Raw genomic sequence first — 20,417 nt, 5'->3', positions numbered from 1 at the left:
GCTAGTGTAACTTCCATCTCCTTCTAGCCCACTTAACACACAAATTACACTAACTTAGACTCACGCCCACTTACCGACATGTAACTCACCCCCCCATACACATCACCATGGAATTTGGACCAGAAATGTTTGAGGCAAGAGTGCTTCGATTAAGAACAACCCATGGGCCTGTCAACATGTCTGTTTGTATTGGCCCATCTCAGATATATGTTTATATAAATATCCATCACTCAACTACTGCTAGCCCTGATGGTTAATAAAACAATGGATTGGACAACATATGAAAATCCCAGTTGGTAAACAAACAGAAAGCAGAAACTCTGGAGACTTGTAGAATTACTAAGCTTCATATGCAGACCCAAGAATTCCTGAACAAATGCAAGAGGTTTTGAGGCTCCATAATACTGTCTGCCTTAAAATCTTGAGATCTAGTTAATAAGCACTGCCGTCCAGCTAGAGTCTGGTCTCCCAGGCTTTTGAAAAGCAAGTTAAGTGCAGAGGGAGTAGGTGGACTCAGTAGGGGATGATATGTATGACTCTGGATAGGAGGTGAGGAGGGTTTATCATTTGTTTCTGGTTTTGATGTCTGATTGATCGATTGATTTTATGTATATGCATTGGATGGAAACAATTTAAAAATCCAAATATATTTTTAAAATATAAATAAGAGCCTATGGAAAAGAGTCAAGTTAATCTAGTGTCTCCCCCAACTCTGGCTTGTTCTGTCCTAGTGAAACTAGATTCACCCTAAAGTGCCACTCTGCTCAGATCCCATTGTAAAAATAGCCCCTTCTTGCTCGATGGACCTGTCCTTTTGTGTATGCCGGGTCTGCTCATTTTAGTGATAAAGATACCTTTAAAGGACATTTTTATTCCTGTTAGCTCTGTGAGACTGAGTGAATTGCGGTTTCAATTCCATTTCCTGAATCAACAGAATTAAGTAAACAGAAATGTTCCCGTCAGTTACTCCGGTGCGAGCCCACTGAAGACAAGGAGGTTGCACAGGTGCCATTGAGGGCAAATTTTAAAGAAAATGGGGATGCCCAGATATGACTGAGGGCACAATGTAGCCTGAAGCTCTGGTTATTGGTGATATGTGAGCAGGAAAGGACCCAGCTCGGATCTCCGAGCCCAGGCTGAGTTTGCAGGACGGGCAGCTAGAACATACATTGTTCTACTTGTGCATTCATGAGGCACAATGAACACGGAACTCCACAATGCCTCCCTGAGCCACCTTTCACAACAGAGCCACCTTTTAACAGAGCCCAGGACTCTGTGACAAGCCTACAAAACCTTTTCAAAAGCCTTGGACATTTAGAGCAAAGAGACTTGGAATTCTCCAAGTCTGCACCTTCAGTTAGAGAGATGGGGCTAAATGCATCATGTAAATTTCACTTCCCACTACCTCCTGATTCCTCTGAACCCCAGGAGGGGATTCCCAGAGGAGGGAAGCGATAAGTACTGGTCAGGGTTTCACGGTATATCCATCAGGACAGGGTGCTCAGTGGATGTGTTAAATCAGCACCATCCCTGGCTCCCTTGGCCACTCTCTCTTCCCAGCACCACCCACTTTGGAAGCTGCACTGTCCCCACGTGGGCATCCCTGGGGCCACAGGCCACAACAGCCTTCCTTCCTCATGCACCTCCTGCTGCTTGGGCTTTTCCCCTGCATCTGCACAGGTATCATTTGGCTTAGACTCGGGAACGAGTCTGGGCAAAAAGTACCAAGAGTCTTTGTAACTAATTAAGCATCTAATTCTGGATCCTGATTGGTGGAGAAGACAACCAGCTCCTTGGTCCTTTGGTGAGCATGCCACAATGCCATGAAACACCTAGGAACACAGGAACTGCCAGACCGGACCAGAACCAAGGGCCATCTAACCCAGTGGCCTGTCTCTGACAGTGGCCAACACCAGGGACTTCAGAGGGAGGTGTAAGAACCTTACAGTAGGCAGGTGTAGGATAATCTGCCCCCACATTAGGTCTCATCCTGGTCTCTAATAGTTAGAGATTGGCTTACACCCTGAAGCATGAGGTTTAACATCCCTTCCAAAAGAGTTGTTAGCATGAACTATTTTAATATCGGTATACAATTCCTGAGACTTCTCTTGCTCCCTATATTGTCCGGGACCGGGACCGCTGTGGAGGTAGGAGAGGGGTCTTGCATCATTCAACAGGGACCTCTGTGGCTAATTAGAGGAGCTATAAATTCCTTCCAGCCTTCCTTTGCCAAGCAAGGTCTCTGCAGCACAGAGCTTTCAGGAAGGGAAATCCTCTGCTAAAGACAAATACAAAGAGGAAGGCATGGCATCTCCAATGCCATGGGACAGGAACCCTATCATGGGCTAGTGTCAGCTGATATCGAATTGTGCCCTCTGAGGGCTCTTTATCTAAATTCTTTTCTTATCTTTATCTAATTTCCGCCTCCTAGTTCCTTGCTTAAAGAATCCAGCTATTGGTGGTAATCACTCTCTCTCGGAGGCAGGGTCTGATTTTGCAGAGCGAAACCTTCAGCGCAGAATACACAATAGTGTTATTTTTAATGAGAGAGTGCTGTTGTGTCAAGCTGGGGGGTGGTTTTTTGCACACAGATGAGTGTCTGTGTATATCCCAGGCTCCATAAATCCTAGACCGTGTATAAATACACACTTGTATTTCATGCCTGGAGTTTTCTTCATGTTCCCTGGCACTTTTTCCTTGAAGGATAGAGAGCAAAACTCTGGTGTCCTCCTTGGGTTTGATGAACATTTGCAGTCAGAGCTCTCCACAACAGCAGAAACGTGAACCAGATTAGAGCTGGCCTGTAAGGAGCTCGTTGGGCAGCCCCATATAGAAGAGGTTAGAGGAACTAGCATTGAGGGACTGCTTGAATAAAAACACATGGTGAGAGCCTCTGCCAGGGTGATTGGCTGCAGGGAGTCCCAGCTGGTATGAAAGGGAGGGAAATAGACCCAGCGGCTGGATTTAAGGAAGTTCAGCTTGAGTTTGTAGCTTTCTCTTTGTTTGATCTCTTTTGCTCTCTCCTCATGTTCTTTCTTCCTTTTTCTTTCCAATACACCATATTCCTCTTTCATTTCTCCTCTCCACTCCATTTATCACATCAGAGCCTGAGTCAGCTGCTGCCCCACATGGGGTAAGGACAGAATAGGTCATGTCTAAGGGCTTGTCAACACTACCCGCCGGATCGGCAGGCAGTGATCGATCCAGCGGGAGTCAATTTATCGCGTCTAGTATAGACGCAATAAATTGATCGCTCGCCCGTCGACTCCGGTACTCCACCAAAATGAGAAGCACAAGCGGAGTCAACGGGAGAGCGTCAGCTGTCAACTTACCACAGTGAAGATACCATGGTAAGTAGATCTAAGTACGTCGACTTCGGCTACGCTATTCACGTAGCTGAAGTTGTATATCTTAGATCGACCCCGCGTGGTAGTGTAGACAAGCCCTTAAATGTTGTCTATATGGGAAATACTGGAGAAATGGATCCTTTCTCTCTAGCTCCTGGGCTAATCCTCACCCTGGAATCAGTATTAGTGAGATAAAGTCATGGAAACTAGGGACGGATAGAGTCTCTATTGAAAGTGAACTGATATTTGACAGCATGAAATTCCCCGTGGAGGTGACCCCATGGCAATGGGATATATCCACCTTCCCGTGTGTCACTGGCTGGGCTAATGGAGCTATATGCTTTCACCATCGCACTGCACCCTTTCTCCCCACGAGGAGCGAGGTGGTTCCTCCAGTGGCGTTCATGGCCTGCACTTCCAGGCATGTGCAGACATGGGCTGGGCACACCTTATTTGGCTCTCCTGGGGGAGAACAGGGACAGCGGTCTGGTGCCTGGGGCCCCCTTTTCCCGATCCGCACAGGAGAAGTAGGGAAAAAAGATGGCCCTAGCAGGTGAGGGTAGTAGCCACACTCCTATGCGAATGAAGGGCAGGCTGAGTAAGGATGAACAGCCCCCCAGGTTCTGCCATTCCTGGTCACTGGCTAACCTTTCCCTTTGTTTCTGTAAAGAGGGCAGCACCCCCTGGAGTGGTCGTGGCCTGGGGGCCTGGTGGACCCTGACCAGGGCGAAAAGGAGAACGAGACCGTGGTATTGGTGAACCTCAGCGGCGGCCGGACCATCAGGGAGGAGGACTGCGAGGGCACCGACACAAAGCCCTACTGCAAGGTCTTAGTGCTGACCGGGACCCAGGCTAATGACACCGGCTACTACCGGTGCTACTACAAGTACATCAGTGCCAAAATTGAGGGCACCACTGCGATCAGCATCTACGTGTTTGTGAGAGGTAAGAAGCCAGTGACTGTGCAGCTTCCCCTGCCGTAAGCCAGACCCGGACTGGGTGAGCTCATGGGCTGGCCCACATGCTAGCCTTAAAACCCCTCATGGGAAGTAGCTATCGCAGCAGGTGGGGAGGACTTGCCCAAGCAGAAGCGGCTGAGTGGTTCGATTCAGTGTGCATGGGAAAGGGTCACCTGCCTTCTAAAAGGAGACTGACAAGCACCGGTTTAGAACCGGACAACATGGGGATCTGTATAAACTCCCCAGTTCTACCACTTCACCTCCGTCCTGACCTGAAGTACCCTTGCTAGTCTTCTCCTAGTCCTCTCGCATAGCTCTGCCAGGGCACCTCGCTTCTATTCTGCAGAGCTCCCTGTTAGGTCAATCCCAAGGGCCTCTTCAGCGTAGGCTGGCAGCACCCCACGCTGGCACATTAAGGGTACAGCTGCGTCGCCAATGTAACACTCCCAGGCATACCCACACTAGTTTTAATCTAGCTAGCACAGGTAACAGTAGTAGTGTAGACGTGGCAGCACAGACTTCAGCATGAGCCAACTGCCCCAGTACATACCCGGGGCCCCGGCGGGCTTGTGCTGAGGTGGCTATCCTCTACTGAAGCCCTAGCCACCGTGTCTTCACTGTTAGTGTTACCCATGCTAATTGACTAAAGCAAGCACTGGTATGCCTGTCCACACTGCATTTGCTGTGCAGACACGGTTAAGATTACATAGCTCTGTGAATAATACAGGGATGTGGCAGCATCACTGTACCTGAGAAAGGTCTGTGGTGTTAGAGTTTGTCTGGCTACAGGAATACGTACAAGCTGGGACGGATGGGGTGAGTGGTAAGAAATTACTCTCGGTATGAAAGATCACTGTTGGTTGGTGGCATCCCTTGTCATCTGGGTGAAGAGGAGCAATTGTGTTTGCCTACTTGCATCAGGGCTTTCAAACCCTGGCTGTGATTAATCTAGTGCTGTCAAGCAGTTAAAAAAAGCAATCATGCTTAATCGCGTGATTAAAAAATTAATTGTGAGATTAATCGCACTGTTAATAATAGAATACCATTTATTTACATATTTTTTGATGTTTTCTACATTTTCAAATGTATTCATTTCAATTACAACACAGAATACAAAGCGTACAGTGCTTGCTCTATATTTATTTTTGATTACAAATATTTGCACCGGAAAAAAAAAAAGAAATTGTATTTTTCAGTTCACCTCATACAAGTACGTATCATGAAAGTTGAACTTACAAATGTAGATTTATGTATAAAAAAAACTGCATTCAGAAATAAACAATGTAAAACTTTAGAGCCTGCAAGTCCACTCAGTCCTACTTCAGCCAATCGCTCAGACAAACAAATTTGGTTACAATTTGCAGGAGATAATGCTGCCCGCTTCTTGTTTATAATGTCACTTGCAAGTGAGAACAGCGTTCGCATGGCGCTGTTGTAGCCGGTGTCGCAAGATATTTACGTGCCAGATGCACTAAAGATTCATATGTCCCTTCATGCTTCAACCACCATTTCAGAGGACGTGTGTCCATGCTGATGATGGGTTCTGCTCGATAACAATCCAAAGCAGAGCAGACCGACGCATGTTCATTTTCATCATCTGAGTCAGATGCCACCAGCAGAAGGTTGGTTTTCTTTTTTGGTGGTTCGGGTTCTGTAGTTTCCGCATTGGAGTGATGCTCTCTTAAGACTTCTGAACACATGCTCCACACCTCGTCCCTCTCAGATTTTGGATGGCACTTCAGGTTCTTAAACTTTGGGTCAAGTGCTGTAGCTATTTTTAGAAATCTCACATTGGTACCAGCTTTGAGTTTTGTCAAATCTGCTGTTAAAATGTTCTTAAAACGAACATGTGCTGGGTCATCATCCGAGACTGCTATAACATGAAATATATGGTAGAATGCAGGTAAAACAGAGCAAGAGACATACAATTCTCCCCCAAAGAGTTCAGTCACAAATGTAATTAACGCATTGTTTTTTTAACAAGCATCATCAGCATGGAAGCATGTCCTCTGGAATGATGGCCGAAGCATGAAGGCATCCAAATGTTTAGCATATCTGACATGTAAATACCTTGCAAAATCAGCTACAAAAGTGTCATGCGAACGCCTGTTCTTAATTTCAGGTGACATTGTAAATAAGAAGCAGGCAGCATTATCTCCCGTAAATGTAAACAAACTTGTTTCTCTTAGCGATTGGCTGAACAAGAAGGAGGACTGAGTGGACTTCTAAGCTCTAAAGTTTTATATTGTTTTGTTTTTGAGTGCAGTCATGTAACAAAAAAAATCTATATTTGTAAGTTACACTTTCACGATAAAGAGATTGCACTACAGTACTTGTATGAGGTGAATTGAAAAATACTATTTTTTTGTTTATCATTTTTACAGTGCAAATATTTGTAATACAAAATAATAATATAAAGTAAGCACTGTACACTTTGTATTCAGTGTTGTAATAGAAATCAATACATTTGAAAATGTAGAAAAACATCCAAAAATATTTAATAAACTTCAGTTGGCATTCTATTGTTTAACAGTGCAATTAATCGTGATTAATTTTCGTAATTGCGATTAATTGTTTTGAGTTAATCGCTTGAGTTAACTGCAATTAATCGACAGCCCTGGATTAATCACAAGACACGGACAGTAGTGAGGGCAGCGCTGCTGTCAGTCTGACTGAGTGGGGGATAAAGACAGAAATTCAAGGAAAGCTTGATAACGATGACAGAAATATGAAAAAAGTCCAACCTTGCTTTCAGGCAGCAACATATCTTCCAGCAGCAGCTGGACAGAACTGAGTTCACACCTCCTCTCTTGAAAGGCTCCTCCATAAACATGCTCATCCCCTTGTCTGCAAAAGGCTGTTGGAATCCAGAGGGCTTGGAAAGTGGGGCGGAGGGCCATCTCCTCATGCTGAGAGCAAATCAATATCCGTCCACTTCTGGGGGATTGCTGAAGCTCTGCTCCGGCCAGGATTCAATTACATCGGTGCCTGGGGTGATTGTTCCAGTCGGACTGGAATGCAGGAATTTTCAGCTCTGCCGTGCCCCAGGAGCAGATCACTGGGCCTTGGAGAAGCGCGATCTGTAAAATAAATAAATAAATAAAACAATTAGCCTCTGCTCTACTGGGGGGCTGTCAAAGAAACAGAAACAGAGCCAGACTAACTGAAATGCTCAATATTGTGCTGGACCGACAGACTGAGGAGAGCAGGACACAGTGCAGCCAGATGCTGTGCAACCCAGCCATACACTGCTCTGCCAGTGTATTTCAGCCCTGACATGTAACACCTCTTTCTATGTCAGTCCCGGTTCAGGATCCCCCAAAACCTCTGCCAGTTCTATCAGTTTTGATATGCAGCCCTCTCGTCTCTTCCAGTCTTGACCTCCTCTGAGCAGAGACAGCCTGCTCGTCCCGCAGAATTCGGGGGTGTTTTATGGAGAGGCAGACTGTCCGCCCGGGATGAAATCGAGACTGTCCCATTCAAACAGGAGACCTCATTCAAATCTGAAGGTCTGCAGAGGCGAAAGGCTGATGCACAAACTCTCTGCATCCCGCCAAGTTCCTCCCACACTCCCCCGCTGCAAGGCTTAAAATGGATGCTGTTAAGATAAAGGTCTGTCCACTGGAAACTGTTGGCTTAGTTCAGCTGTACAGTTATTTCTCCCTCTTTTAGCCAGTGCCATTGTCATAAGACAGGAATCATGATAATGAGAGACAAAATTTTCAAAAGGCCCAGATCAGTGCCAAAAAATGGCACACAAAATTCTGGCTGCATCTGAGCGCACAGTTACTGCAGTGGCAAATCAGATCAATCTATACAGCTGACAGTGAGGATGGATGGTCTTATGGTTAAGGCACTAGATGGGATTCTAGAAACGGCGGTTCAGTTCCTGGCTTTGACACATGTGCCCAAAGGTGAATTGCTTGACCTTTCTGTGGCTCAGTGCCCTGTCTGTAAAATGTGATATTTTCCCATGTCACAGGTGTGCTGGGAGGCTAATGCATAAATGTGGCATGGCAGCTCAGATGACAATAGCGAGGATTGTATAAGTACCTAGCTATATGGCTGGTTGGGTGTCTAGCTAACAATGTGCATAATTTATACCTGACTTACATGTGTAAAGTAAATCGTGTGCATTTGCAAGAGCCTTTTTTGCATATGTATTTTGACATCCATTCTTAAAACTTTGGCCTATAATTTTTAAACCCTAGAGGATACTTGGAATTCGACGTGTGATCAGGGAATGTTTCCCCCCTCCCCTCAACATCCCCACTGGCGAGTTGCCAATTGTAGGATTTCCAGCTAAAGTTCTGCTCTTCTCCAGCTGAGTTGTTCTGTGTTCTGTAGATCCATCCCAAGAGCTAGGGAGGGCTGATTTATTTGTTGGAGAAGTCCAGAGAGACGGTGATCAAACCACTAATTTATCACTCAACATAAATTTTCACGTTAGAGCTCTCTGTAGAATTGACGGGAGGATGTCTGTGCTGTGATAGAACAGTGAGACCTATTGCTTTGATCTGACCATCTGCACTCAGCACTAAAATTAACACTCTACAGGTCTTCTCTCTCCCCACGTGTGTGTGTGTCTGTATGTGTTATTATTATTATTTTATTATTACACTTTTTTAGTCAGTGCTGTAAACATACAGAGTGCCTATAACAAACAGAACAGGATGCAGCCCCTGTCTCAGAGGGCTTAGTATCTATGGCTGAAGAAGATGCTAAATGGGTCCCAGCCCACCCATTATGACACACTTATAGACAACACGTGATGTGGTCAGACAAGAAAATGAGAACATGAATCACAGTCTCCTTGGCAGTGATCCACCTAGTAACTGAGTTCTTTGCTGCCATCTGTGAGCTCAGAGGAGATCTCATGGTGTCTCACCTGCGATAGTTATTCCCTTCCCCTTCTCCAAAACTCTGCAAAGGGCCAGTGACAGGAATCAGGGCTGTGTTGAAATTCACAAACAAATCTGCAGCCCTGAGCACGGAGACAGCAGACTTGTAGGGTAAAGAGCCCGTGAAAATGAACCAATAGGTTCTCCATGCAAATTGAATTTTAAAACAGAGTACCCCTAAGTCTGAGCCGCATGATCCTAAATTGGGGGCCGTGGCAACCTTCGTCTTTGATGTTGAGTTGCCACGCCACAGTGTCTGCAGCAGCTGCAGCTATTCCCTCTTTCGAAGTGGAGTGAAAGACCACAGTATATCTGATACCACTGTGCACTGAGTGCTGGCAAACACCCACCTTTCAATGGCAATCGTTGTCACATATTATACCAGCGGCAGCCAATGGGATGGGCTTATTCTGGCTGGGTCCACTCAGACACTGGTGCAGGTCTCAGGCTCCTGGCAAGTTGCAAGTGTGGCTCTCAGTTGGGCAATATTTGGGCACTTCTGTTTTAAAAAGACCGCTCTAGTGGTTGGGTAATGAGGAAAAAGGGTCACAGGCATCTTAACCCATGGCCCTACATAAGGTGCTATGCAGTGGCGTAGCCACGTGGAGCGAACGGGGGGGGCAGACATCAAAAAAGGCGCCACCCGTTGCGGCGCTTGTATTCACCGGGCGGCGCTCCGGGTCTTTGGCGGCACTTTGGCGGCGGGTCCTTCACTCGCTCCAGGTCTTCGGTGGCACTGAAGGACCCACCGCTGAAATACCGCCGAAGACCCGGAGAGAGTGAAGGACCCGCCGCCAAAATGCCGCCGAAGACCCGGAGCGAGCAAAGGACCCGCCGCCGAAGACCCGGAGCGAGCAAAGGACCTGCCGCCGAAGTGCTGCCGAAGACCCAGAGCGCCGCCTGGTGAGTACAAGCGGGCGCAGCAGGTGGTGCCTTTTTTTATGTCCGCCCCCCCCGTTCAGAGTAAAAATAAAAAAGGCGACAAAAAATTAAAAAGGCACCACTTGTGCTCAGTGGGGGGGTGACCGCTCCCCCTGCTCCTCCCCTAGCTACGCTACTGGTGCTATGCCAAGGGGAATCTCACCTCCTTGGAAGTTATGGTTATAGTCTCTGTAGGGACCCAGGTAAATAGAGTAATAGATTTTAAGGCCAGAAGGGACCATTGTGATAATCTAGTCTGACCCAGCAATTCAGTTCACCCAGCAATTCATGCACCAAACCCAGGTCTTTTTGAAGATCCACCACAACCCTAAGTAAGAAATATTCCCATAGTCCAAATGGGCAGATTGCACAAGTGAAGCCAGACAAGATCAGATACAACACAGACATTTCAAAGGATATTGCCTTCACTTTGGAGTGACGCTGGGGTCAGTTTAGATTCTAGACACGGGATACGTAGGATCTGGTCTAGATTTAGAGTGGCCAATTAAGCGTGTGCGGCTGGTGTTTGCAGAGCACCGAATACCCAGCTGGGCAGCTGGTGCTGATATTTCAGAACAAATCCTTCCATAACAAACTCAAAACAACAATAGCCAGCAGCAGAAGAGACTTGGCAGGAATTCCCATCCCAAATATTAGTTGTCTCCTATTCTAATCTTGCCTTAGTCCTTCATATGAACATCAGTGGCTATTCTTCATGTGTATCCTGAAGGCACTATTATATAAAGCCACAACGATGAAGTAACCCCTAAAATGGAACCTTTTGGCAGGAGCATTTAACAACAAAGAAATTCATGGGAGAAAAACACTGCAAAGTCCCCGTATTGGTAAGGGCAACAGATAAACCATGTGCTTCAGTGCATGAGCAGTAGCAGTGCAAACTTCCCACCTTGCCCCTGCCAGTGAGTCCTGTAGGGGAACACCTATTAGGGATGAGAAGAGAGTTTGGTCTCTAGGCCTCTTCAATTCTTGTTAAGGTATCCTGGGATTGACCCTGGGACTTAAAAGCACGAGTCTCTACTGCCCAAACTATAAAACATGGGTTCTGCGAGACAAAAGTTGTAGCATCTCTGTATGTGGACTAGCTGCTCGAGGATGACAGTGGCCACATGGTGTTTGTGTGAGTTACATTGACTTTGTTATGATTGAGACTGCCCAAAAGAGGCCTAATTGTGGTAATGGAGTTTATTATGTGAACCCATGTCCACTAGAACTTATTGCACACATAGTACAGTGGTTGCCATTTAAAAGTCAACATTCGCCAACGGACATCGCACGGTTACATCTGTTATTTCCTATTCTAAATATGGGCGGAGGGAAGAGCAAATAACGCATCTTAGATACTGTTGGGAATCTCTATCTTTTTACTTAGATTGTAAGCTCTTTGGGGCCAGGATCATCTGTTTGGTCTATGTTTATACAGCGCCTAGCATAAAGGAGACCTGGTCCATGACTGGGGCTCCTAGGTGCTACCACAATCCAAATAATAATGGCAACCACTATATGCCAGCAAACAGGCGTCAGCTGCTCTCAGCTCTCTCTCACTGTGGCCCTTGGCTGGATTTGAATTGATGATTTAGAGGTGAAAGTCTCTGTAGCCCATTCCCAGTCTGCTGGATCATCCAGTTATCCAGTCCCACTGTTTGGAGTGACAACAGAAATGCTGAGTCATGAAACGGTGTTTATAGAAAACATTATCCGTGCTACGGAAATGGACCCCCCACATGTCATTGGAAGCGCCGTATGTGCTAGTGGTTAGATGTGTCCCTGACATTTTGGACCTTCTCTCATCTGATGCAGGCAGGATGCTGAGTAGAACAGGGAGAGCAGCCCCTCCATGGGGTGCTTGTTTGTTGGATGTTCCTTTGGAGGCCCTCACTAGGATCCTGTGTGGCTCTGACGGGCCTCGCCTAAGAAACTGCATTTATTAAACAGCTTCAAACATTAATTCTGTGTACTTGGTGTTTTTGCTCTTCCTGTCAATATTTGTGCTTGTGAAAGTTGAGAGGCGGTTGGGTGGAAGCCCTGGAAATCTCAGCTCATTTGTTTATCTACCGGGCAGGATCTCCACAGGATGACATCTGCATGCCATTGGGCTGCAGATCACCTCCTCCTCGGGCCGGAAGGTCGTGCTGGCTGCCTTTACTCTGGGCCTGCACATCCCGGCTAGCTCTGCCCAGTGACACAGAGCCATTTAGGTGTTAGGGGAAGAGCTGGCCAGGGACTGAACTGAGGCGAAGAAGAGCCTGTTTCACAAAGTCCCCTGAGGTAGATTTGAACCAAGGGCCCAGAAAGAGAGACCTGTAGAGAGCAGGGGGTGGGGGGTAACTTCCTAAATTTACAAAAATTAAAAAAAAACCACTCAACTGCCATGGCAATTGGGCTGAGAGGAGACACCCAACATGGACAACCCTGACTGGCTGGATGAAGGGTGGGGTCTCCTATAACGAGGAGGCTCATGGTGATATCAGAAGATGAATTGCAGGCCAGGCCTGAATTTCAGAGATTCCTTGCGTTGCCTCTACCAAGTTGCTTTTCTTGTCTGCTGGATGCTGAGAGGTTGTTCAGTGGCAAGTCACCCGAGTCTCAGTTACAAGGAGTCTTTTAAACTTTCCAGCCCCTGAATAGTCAGGGTGTCTGGCTCAGCAGCGCTACCTCTGGCAAGCTTTTGCTGGGTTAACAAATGCCTGAAATTCACCTTTTTCTTGTTTCTCCCCCTTCTGTTCTTCTCCTGCCTCTGTTTATTCTTTCTTTTCTTCACTTCTCTTTCTCAGATTTCGAGCAACCCTTTATCAACAGACCCGAAACACTCCTCATCAACAAGAAAGGGAACACCTGGGTGCCCTGCTTGGTATCCATCCCAGATCTTAACATCACCCTGTTCTTGGTAAGAGACCTGCCTTGATGAGGCTCCTGTATAGACAATATCTCCTTTATTATGCATTTTAATTGGCTGAGAAGGAGCAGAATAGACATTGCAGGAGCTGGGAAATGCACAGGGTGGGTTTTCCATGAAAAATGCAAGCCGCCGGCTTCCTCATTTTATGTGTTGACCCAAGCTCTGCTGACCAGCTGCTTTGGGCATTCCCTGCAGCATGGCCTGTGGGTTTCCTGCTAGATCTGCTCCCCTTCAGTGAAGTTGTAAAATCTTTGTTTAGTAGCATTTCCCAATAGCATTCATACCTGTTCATTGTTGTCTCTGCTACCTTTAGCTCCTTGGTCTTCAAATACCCTTGGTGGTCAGTGTTCCCAAGGGACAGGCGCCTGTACTTGTGGGGACTGCTGATTAAAAACAACTCTATTATCAGCTTGCTTTGTGACTTTTTTACAATGCTAATACATCCTTCCAGGATGAGTGTTACTATTGTGCAAAGGCCTCCTGGGACACTTTGGGGGCCAGGGGCCTTTCCCTTGCCCGGGAAGGACCCCACATGAGGTCAGCCTTCATCCCATTTGGGCTTATGTTTGGGGAATCAGCAGCAATTTCCTTAGTTATCACTATCTGTTTCCATTCCTGGAAGTTCCAGTCCCATTCTGCAGACTGTGAGCTTAACTGCATGGATACTTTTATGGTCACTTCCCAGGCAGCAGAGGATGCTGGGATTCCTATAGGACAAAGAGTTGGGGGGGAGAGAGGGCAGGAGTCCAGTGTGGCGTGATGCTGCATTTATTCTGCCCAGCCAACAAAAATGGAATGTGTTAGCCTTGGAAGAACAGGGGGTTGATGAGGGAATGCTGCCACCATGTACTTCTGCAGACAGTTTGCAAACTGTTGCTTTTTGCAGCCAAGCTCCGTTATCTACCCAGACGGGAGAAGGATTCTCTGGGACAACAAGAAGGGGATGCTGGTCCCCACCCACCTGATCAAGGACTCCTTGTTTGTTCAGTGCGAAACCATCATTGACAAGAAACTCTTCAGGTCCAATTATTTCATTGTGCACGTCACAGGTGAGGCTGGAGCGGGGCAGCAGGTCGCCCTAGAATTTCGGCTTCCAGTGGAAAAAGAAAACTAGTTTTCTCCTCTCGATAACTTGGAGAGAGAAATGACGGGATGTACTGGTGAGGCTGCAAATGGGCAGGCGGTGATAAGTTCTTAGCAGAGTGGTGAACTTCCCCGTTCGTTTTAATGTGGGTGGGTTTCAGAGTTCGTTTGGGAACATTTCATTGCTAATTAATTCTTGGTGACCCAAAACACACCACCCAGCCTGGAATCACTGATGCTTAGGAAAGTGAGGAACATCTCATGCAATCTGAATGGCTCCTTTTCTAATTCAGGAAGGCGTCTTTTCAATGACCACTTAAGGGGCCAGATCCCGATACCTTTACTACACTGAGTGGCACCTTACTCCTTAAGCTGTCCCATTGGATTCAGTGGGACTAGTCATGGAGTAAGGTATTACTCAATTGAAGGGTATCATAATCTGACCCTTAGAGATTCGGTTAGGTGCAAACGGGGCAGTTTTAATGGCGCTGCAGTTCTCAAATCCTGTGTTCTAGAGGTGAGTCAGGGCAGAGTATGATGGCACTAGCCTTGCCCAGCAGTCTGTACTATCTGACATTATGTTGGATTTATAGTATTCAAGATGTGCTGTGTATATGCGGCACTCCATGCTGTAGCATGCACTCTATGATCCCCTTACAACGGTCTGCATTGGTAACAGTCAGTGACCAGGCAGCGCTGGACGTGGAGAAAGGTCACTTTGTCCTTCCTTTTGGTGTTGCTGCTTTACCCATCACTGCCCCCTTCAGGCGCAGATGTCCGTAGAATGAAGCGAAACCCAGGGACAGGGAGGTGAAGGGAGGGTGGGTTGGGCTGAATTGCAAGCCCCGGGAGCCGTTGTGCATTGTACGGAGAGTTCCAGATCCCAGTGTCAAAAAGTTAATGGCATTTCTTTAGCTTAGAGATGTATTTTTCTCACCTTCTTTATATCAGGGAATGAGCTGTATGACATCCAGTTGTTTCCTAAGAAGGCCATGGAGCTACTAGTGGGAGAAAAGCTGGTCCTCAACTGCACAGTGTGGGCTGAGTTTAACGCTGGAATAAACTTCCAGTGGGATTATCCTGGAAAACAGGTACATGTAACTTTCCCCTGTCCTTCAGATACTCCCCCCCTCCCCCCAAACCTCTTTCCTTAGGGAACAATCTGTGCCGGCTGTTTCTACAGGACGTCTGCTCAGACCTGCCTCTCTAGGCAGTTCAGTTACTCTTTCTGTGCTGGATTAAAGAAATCAGTGGCCGATAAGCAGGATGTGTGGTCCCCAAGCTTAACGCTCCTCCTGTTCCCATCTCAATTTGTGAGCTGGGAAGGGGTTTGCCAGTCAGTAAACTCCTCCTTCAGAGCTGTCAGTGAGAGTTAGATACCAACTGTGCTGTGACGTCATTGGCTGAAGCAGGGCATCCCATTTTGATGGTGTGACTAGGTGGCTATCCACCAACGTTCCCATTTTGCCAGCAGAAGCCAGTTAACAAAAGAACCTTTGCTCCCTCTCTCCCACCCCAAAAAATAACAATCCCTTTCAACGTATTTATTGTGTTAGCAGTTGTCAGACCAAACGATCATCTCATTTCCATGGCTGCAAAGCCAGAGTAACATCCCTGACTTAAATGGAGGTACACCAGGTTTACAGGGCTGTACCTGAGAGCAAAATCCAGCCTTTGATCAAGCGCATTGTCCCTCCTGGTGGAAGCTGATTCTTTTAGCAGGTGTTCTCTTTAAAGGCACCGCACCGAATTCCTCTTGAGTTTTTGCTGTAACAGGCCTATTGCATTAAAGCGGCTTCGCTGTTTGTCAGTTTGACATCCAATCGATTATTTACATGGAGGTTAAATATGGGAGGCAGGAGGACAGGGAATGCGAGACCCACTTGTCTGTTGACCCAATTCTGGCAGCCCACTGCTAGCTTGTGGTAACTTTAACTACAGAGGAGCAGGTTTTCAGGGAGAATAGCCACAAACCAGATTTCTCTCTGCAGAATGTTATTCAAGGGTGATATCATCTTGTGGGCTTCAAGGAATTACTGGCCTACAGATTGGAGTGGAGCCTGTGATAACAAAGGACCTGTTACAAGACTATGACGTGTATTTCTAGGCCCATAGGAATGGCTGTTTGCCAGCCCTATCATGGCTCAAGGGCTGAAGCAGTTCTTGGCGCTGCCCATCTTTAAAACAATGACTCGGGAAGAAGTAACTGAGGAAGACTGCATGCTCCTGGCAGTGAGGAGCCTCACATGTAACCCATCCAAACTGTGTCTGTTCCCTTGACTTATCTTTTAACCCCCTTCCACCTCTTCTTGGCAGATGCACCGGGCTGTCGCTGAGCTGCCCGAGAGGCGCTCCCAGCAGACCCACACTGAGCTCTCCAGCATCCTGATCATCCAAAACGTGAGCCAGCAGGACCTGGGGAAATACGTGTGCATGGCCAGCAATGGGGAGCATACGTTCGAGGAGAGCATCGATGTCATTGTGCACGGTACAATGGGTTTCTGCTTTGTCAAGACAGCAGGGGTGGGGCAGTGGGAGAAAGACCAAAAACAGATAGCCAAGGAGAAGAGAATTCTAAAAATGATCAGGAGGTGTTTTGTTCACTAACACGCCGGAGAGCTATTTTTGAAGCATTGCCTGTTGCGTGCGATCTAGAGGTTAGAGGATCCCCGTGACCCAGGGACCCTTGGATTCCAGTAACGTCTGAGCTACAGACTCAGTGTATGTGACCCTCCCTTCACCCCCATGCAGTAAGTCATTCAACCGCTCTGTGCCCATGTCATCACACTGGACAGCTGGGTGTGAAATAGCATGAACCTCACTGCAAGGCAAACACTCACTTGAGCTGAGACATCCTTGGCAATAAGTTACAAGTACGCCTACGCGCCTGCACATCACCACACAGTGCCCATGTGATCATGGGGGTGGGATCACCCCCGTACGAGTGCACGCTGCAGAGATGTATACGTGTAGCCACACACGTTCACAGGCAAGCGTACACGTGTACAAAGGCGCTTGGAGACGCACAGTCACATCACTTTATGGAAGAGGCAGGGTAGTGTAGTGTAGTGGATAGCGCATTGGGGTGGAACTCAGAAGACCTGGGTTCTGTTCCTGGCTTTCTATTAGCCTGCTGGGTGCTTTGGGCAGGTCACTTCACCTCTCTGTGACTGTTTCCCCATCTGTAAAATGAGGATAATGATTCTAACCTTCTTGGAGATCTGCTGATGAAACGTGTGAAAAAAGAGCTAGGTTCAGCTTTATGAATGTCTCAGAAAGTGCAACCTCCTTCTCAGGTTGCTGGGCAAGTGCCATCTCTGCCGCTGTGACAGCTCAGCAGCTTGACAGGTCTCTTTCTGCTTTCCCCCCCCCCCCCACACACCCTTTTTGTCTTGTCACCTGTCTGCATGGCCCTGCTTTTACAGAGAAGCCCTTCATCAACGTGGAGTGGAGGAAGGGCCCAGTGATAGAAGCCACAGCAGGAGACGAAGTCGTGAAACTGCCAGTGAAGGTGGTCGCCTATCCCCCGCCAGAGTTCCAATGGTAACCCACCTTTCTTAGCCTGGTCCCCCAGCCTTCATGCCCATCCTTCACAGAGGGGGGAATAGGGAAGGGGTGGGAGGGGGGTTGGGGTTAACAAGGGTCTTGCGGAAATTCCTTGCGGGGGGGGAGATATCCCTATGCCACTCTGCAGCAGAAGGAGCTGGCTAATACGGTTGGCCTGAGGATCCCAGCAATTTCTATTGATGGAAAAGATCTCCCTTAGCTATTTCCCAGCCAGCCAGCTGGCAGCCAGCCAAGGAAGAAAACCTTCCTAATTGGTCCTCGCATGCAGTCTTCTGGTTTTGGCCACATTCTGCTCTCTCATCGTTTGCTTTTCTCCTCCCACCGCATCCGCACCCACAGGGCTGCCCAGCGCTCCCTGCTGTTGTGCAACACCTGCCCTCACACACAACAGGGCGGAGGCCTTCCTGGGGTTGGGAGTGGGGCGGTGGGAGAGGGGACGGTAGGTTAGGTCCTGGAACCTGGCACGTAGACAGCAAAGTTTCCGGTCTGCGCTGAGCAGAGGGGCCGAACTAAACTCCCCTGTGAGCTCCGTTGGTGCTGCCTCTCTCCTGATCAGCCAGCTGGGGTCGCTGCTGCAGCCTGGAAGAGAAAGGCCAAGGGCCTGATTCTCCACTTGTCATCAATTGCACCAGTGCCAAGCAGGTGTAAAAGGCTAACAACCAGAATTCTCCACTCACACCAATGGTGGTATTTTACACCCATCCTGACCTGGAGCATTCTTACCTCTAGGACAGCGAGCTGCCCCCTAACTTGTTTTCTTGGGAAACCTGGTAAGTCTCCTCTGAGAGGGCTCCTACATTAGTGACCGAAGCCCTCTGAGCACATTTTGCTGCCACATGGCTTCCAGCACTAACGCCTGCAGGCCTCTGACTATATTTCAGTAGGACCGTACCTCTCTGTATATGCATTTGCTCTCTATTTCCCCGCAGGTACAAGGACGGCAAGTTAATTCCCAACAAGCAATCTCCCTATTCGATGCAGATCAAAGACGTGTCAGAACAGAACTCCGGGACTTACACCTTAGTTCTATGGAACAGGCTGGCTGGGCTGGAGGAGCGCATTAGCCTCCAGTTAATAGTCAATGGTAAGGAAGGATAAGGCAGAAAATGGCAGGAGGCAACTGGCCAAGAGACCTTCCTGGTGTTCTTAGACCCAGTGGGCCAAACTCATTCCTGGAGTAACTCCCCTGAAATCATTAACCCGTTGTATTTAATTCACCAGGGGGGTGTCACTATTCTGTAGCAGTCAAAGTTTATACCTCTCCTCTTTCCCCATTCCACCAATTGTAGCTAGATAATGACATGTGGCCTTTTCAGTGTGATCTAGTGGACAGAGCACTGGAGTGGAACTCAGGAGACCTGGGTTTTATTTCCATCTCTGCCACTGCTGGGTGACCTTGGGCAAGTCACTTCCCATCTCTGTGACTCAGTTCCTCCATCTCTAAAATGCTGATCCCCTTTCTAAAGTGCTTTGAGATCTACTGACGAAAAGTGCTAGATAAGAGCGAGGTATTATTATCATCAAAGATTTCTCTGTCACTGAACATGGAGAAATATAGAAAATGAAGGTGACCTCTTTTCCATGAACAATCCTCCTTGTCTTCATGCACATCTAAATTCTGATGCTGATGTGCTGGCCTTTGCAGCTGTCTCCTTGATCTGGTTTAGAAAAGCTCCTGTAGGAAGAGCTGATGGAGGATGGTGAGTGACACTGATTCCGACTAGGACTTTGTGTCAGGGCAGAATAGAAACATGATACCTGGGGTTTATATTCATGTTCCCCAAGGTACTTGTGCCAGATTCACCCCGATGCAATTCCATGGACCTCAGTGGAGTTACAACAGGGATGAATGTGATCCCTCGTGCATCCCTGCAATATGGAAACAACATGGCAGAGCATGGAATTCTGGGATGTGAGGGGTGGGGATGGTCTAACCCTAATTAAAATATTTTTGGCATCCACTGTAACTGAGAAGGTGAGGCTTAAGAGGTACAGGCAGGAATGGACTGGGGTGCAGGACTGCGAGGAGCTGCTTTGATACATGCAGTAATTGGACAGTCACACCAGTGAAGTCTTGTAGAGGAAGAATTCGCTTTAAATGTTGCTAAGTATAACTTACCCCTGCTTGCACAGCACCTCTACAGTGGGCCCAAGAGCTCCACAGATTAAAGACTGTTGCTTTAATTCATCGCACCACCTGGAGCCTCCCAGCAGGTCACTGCGTCTAGACCCAGTTGCCCTGAAAGTCAGGGTGTTCTGGTGACCTGTCTTTTTATAGCCCAGAACAGGAAGGATGTTCTGTCTGGGCGTGGCGACTCAGCAAAAGGGACTGCAGTGCTGATGCCAGATTACAAATATTGTCATTCTGCTGATTTCAGTTCCTCCGCACATCCACGAGAAGGAAGCTTCTTCCCCAAGCATCTATTCCCGTAGGAGCCACCAGGCCCTCACCTGCACAGTCTATGGCATCCCAGCACCAGAAGTGATCCAGTGGCAGTGGAGGCCGTGGAGTCCTTGCCGGATGTTCTCACGACGTAGCCTGTAAGTGCTCTTCCTCACCATCTCGGCCCTGGCTTCCTAGTGCTAGGTGCCAAGATCCCAGTCATATCACTCAGAAGAAGGCCTTGGGCCTATTCAGTATACACGGAGCCAGTAGCCACTCAAAACTAAGCTACGCCATTTGGCTGCAGATTTGAGTGGTGCGTGGCGTGTGTTGGGTGTG

The 20,417-nt window shown here is 47.8% G+C and overlaps 1 protein-coding gene across 1 annotated transcript in view; it reads left to right on the top strand.

Moving 5' to 3' along the window:
• The window catches only part of FLT4 (fms related receptor tyrosine kinase 4), a 94,141-nt gene that overhangs the window by 40,303 nt on the left and 33,421 nt on the right, over positions 1-20,417 (top strand). Inside the window, exons 3-10 of the mRNA XM_065408974.1 lie at positions 4,018-4,292; positions 12,921-13,033; positions 13,932-14,094; positions 15,080-15,219; positions 16,445-16,616; positions 17,554-17,671; positions 18,625-18,779; positions 20,074-20,236. Coding sequence (XP_065265046.1) covers positions 4,018-4,292; positions 12,921-13,033; positions 13,932-14,094; positions 15,080-15,219; positions 16,445-16,616; positions 17,554-17,671; positions 18,625-18,779; positions 20,074-20,236 — 1,299 coding nt within the window. The remainder of the gene's footprint in view (positions 1-4,017; positions 4,293-12,920; positions 13,034-13,931; positions 14,095-15,079; positions 15,220-16,444; positions 16,617-17,553; positions 17,672-18,624; positions 18,780-20,073; positions 20,237-20,417) is intronic.

Source organism: Emys orbicularis, chromosome 8 (genome assembly GCF_028017835.1).
Source record: "Emys orbicularis isolate rEmyOrb1 chromosome 8, rEmyOrb1.hap1, whole genome shotgun sequence".
Lineage (NCBI taxonomy): Eukaryota > Metazoa > Chordata > Testudines > Emydidae > Emys > Emys orbicularis.
The sequence above is the reverse complement of the archived record's forward strand: the minus strand, read 5'-3'. Positions and strand labels throughout refer to the sequence as shown.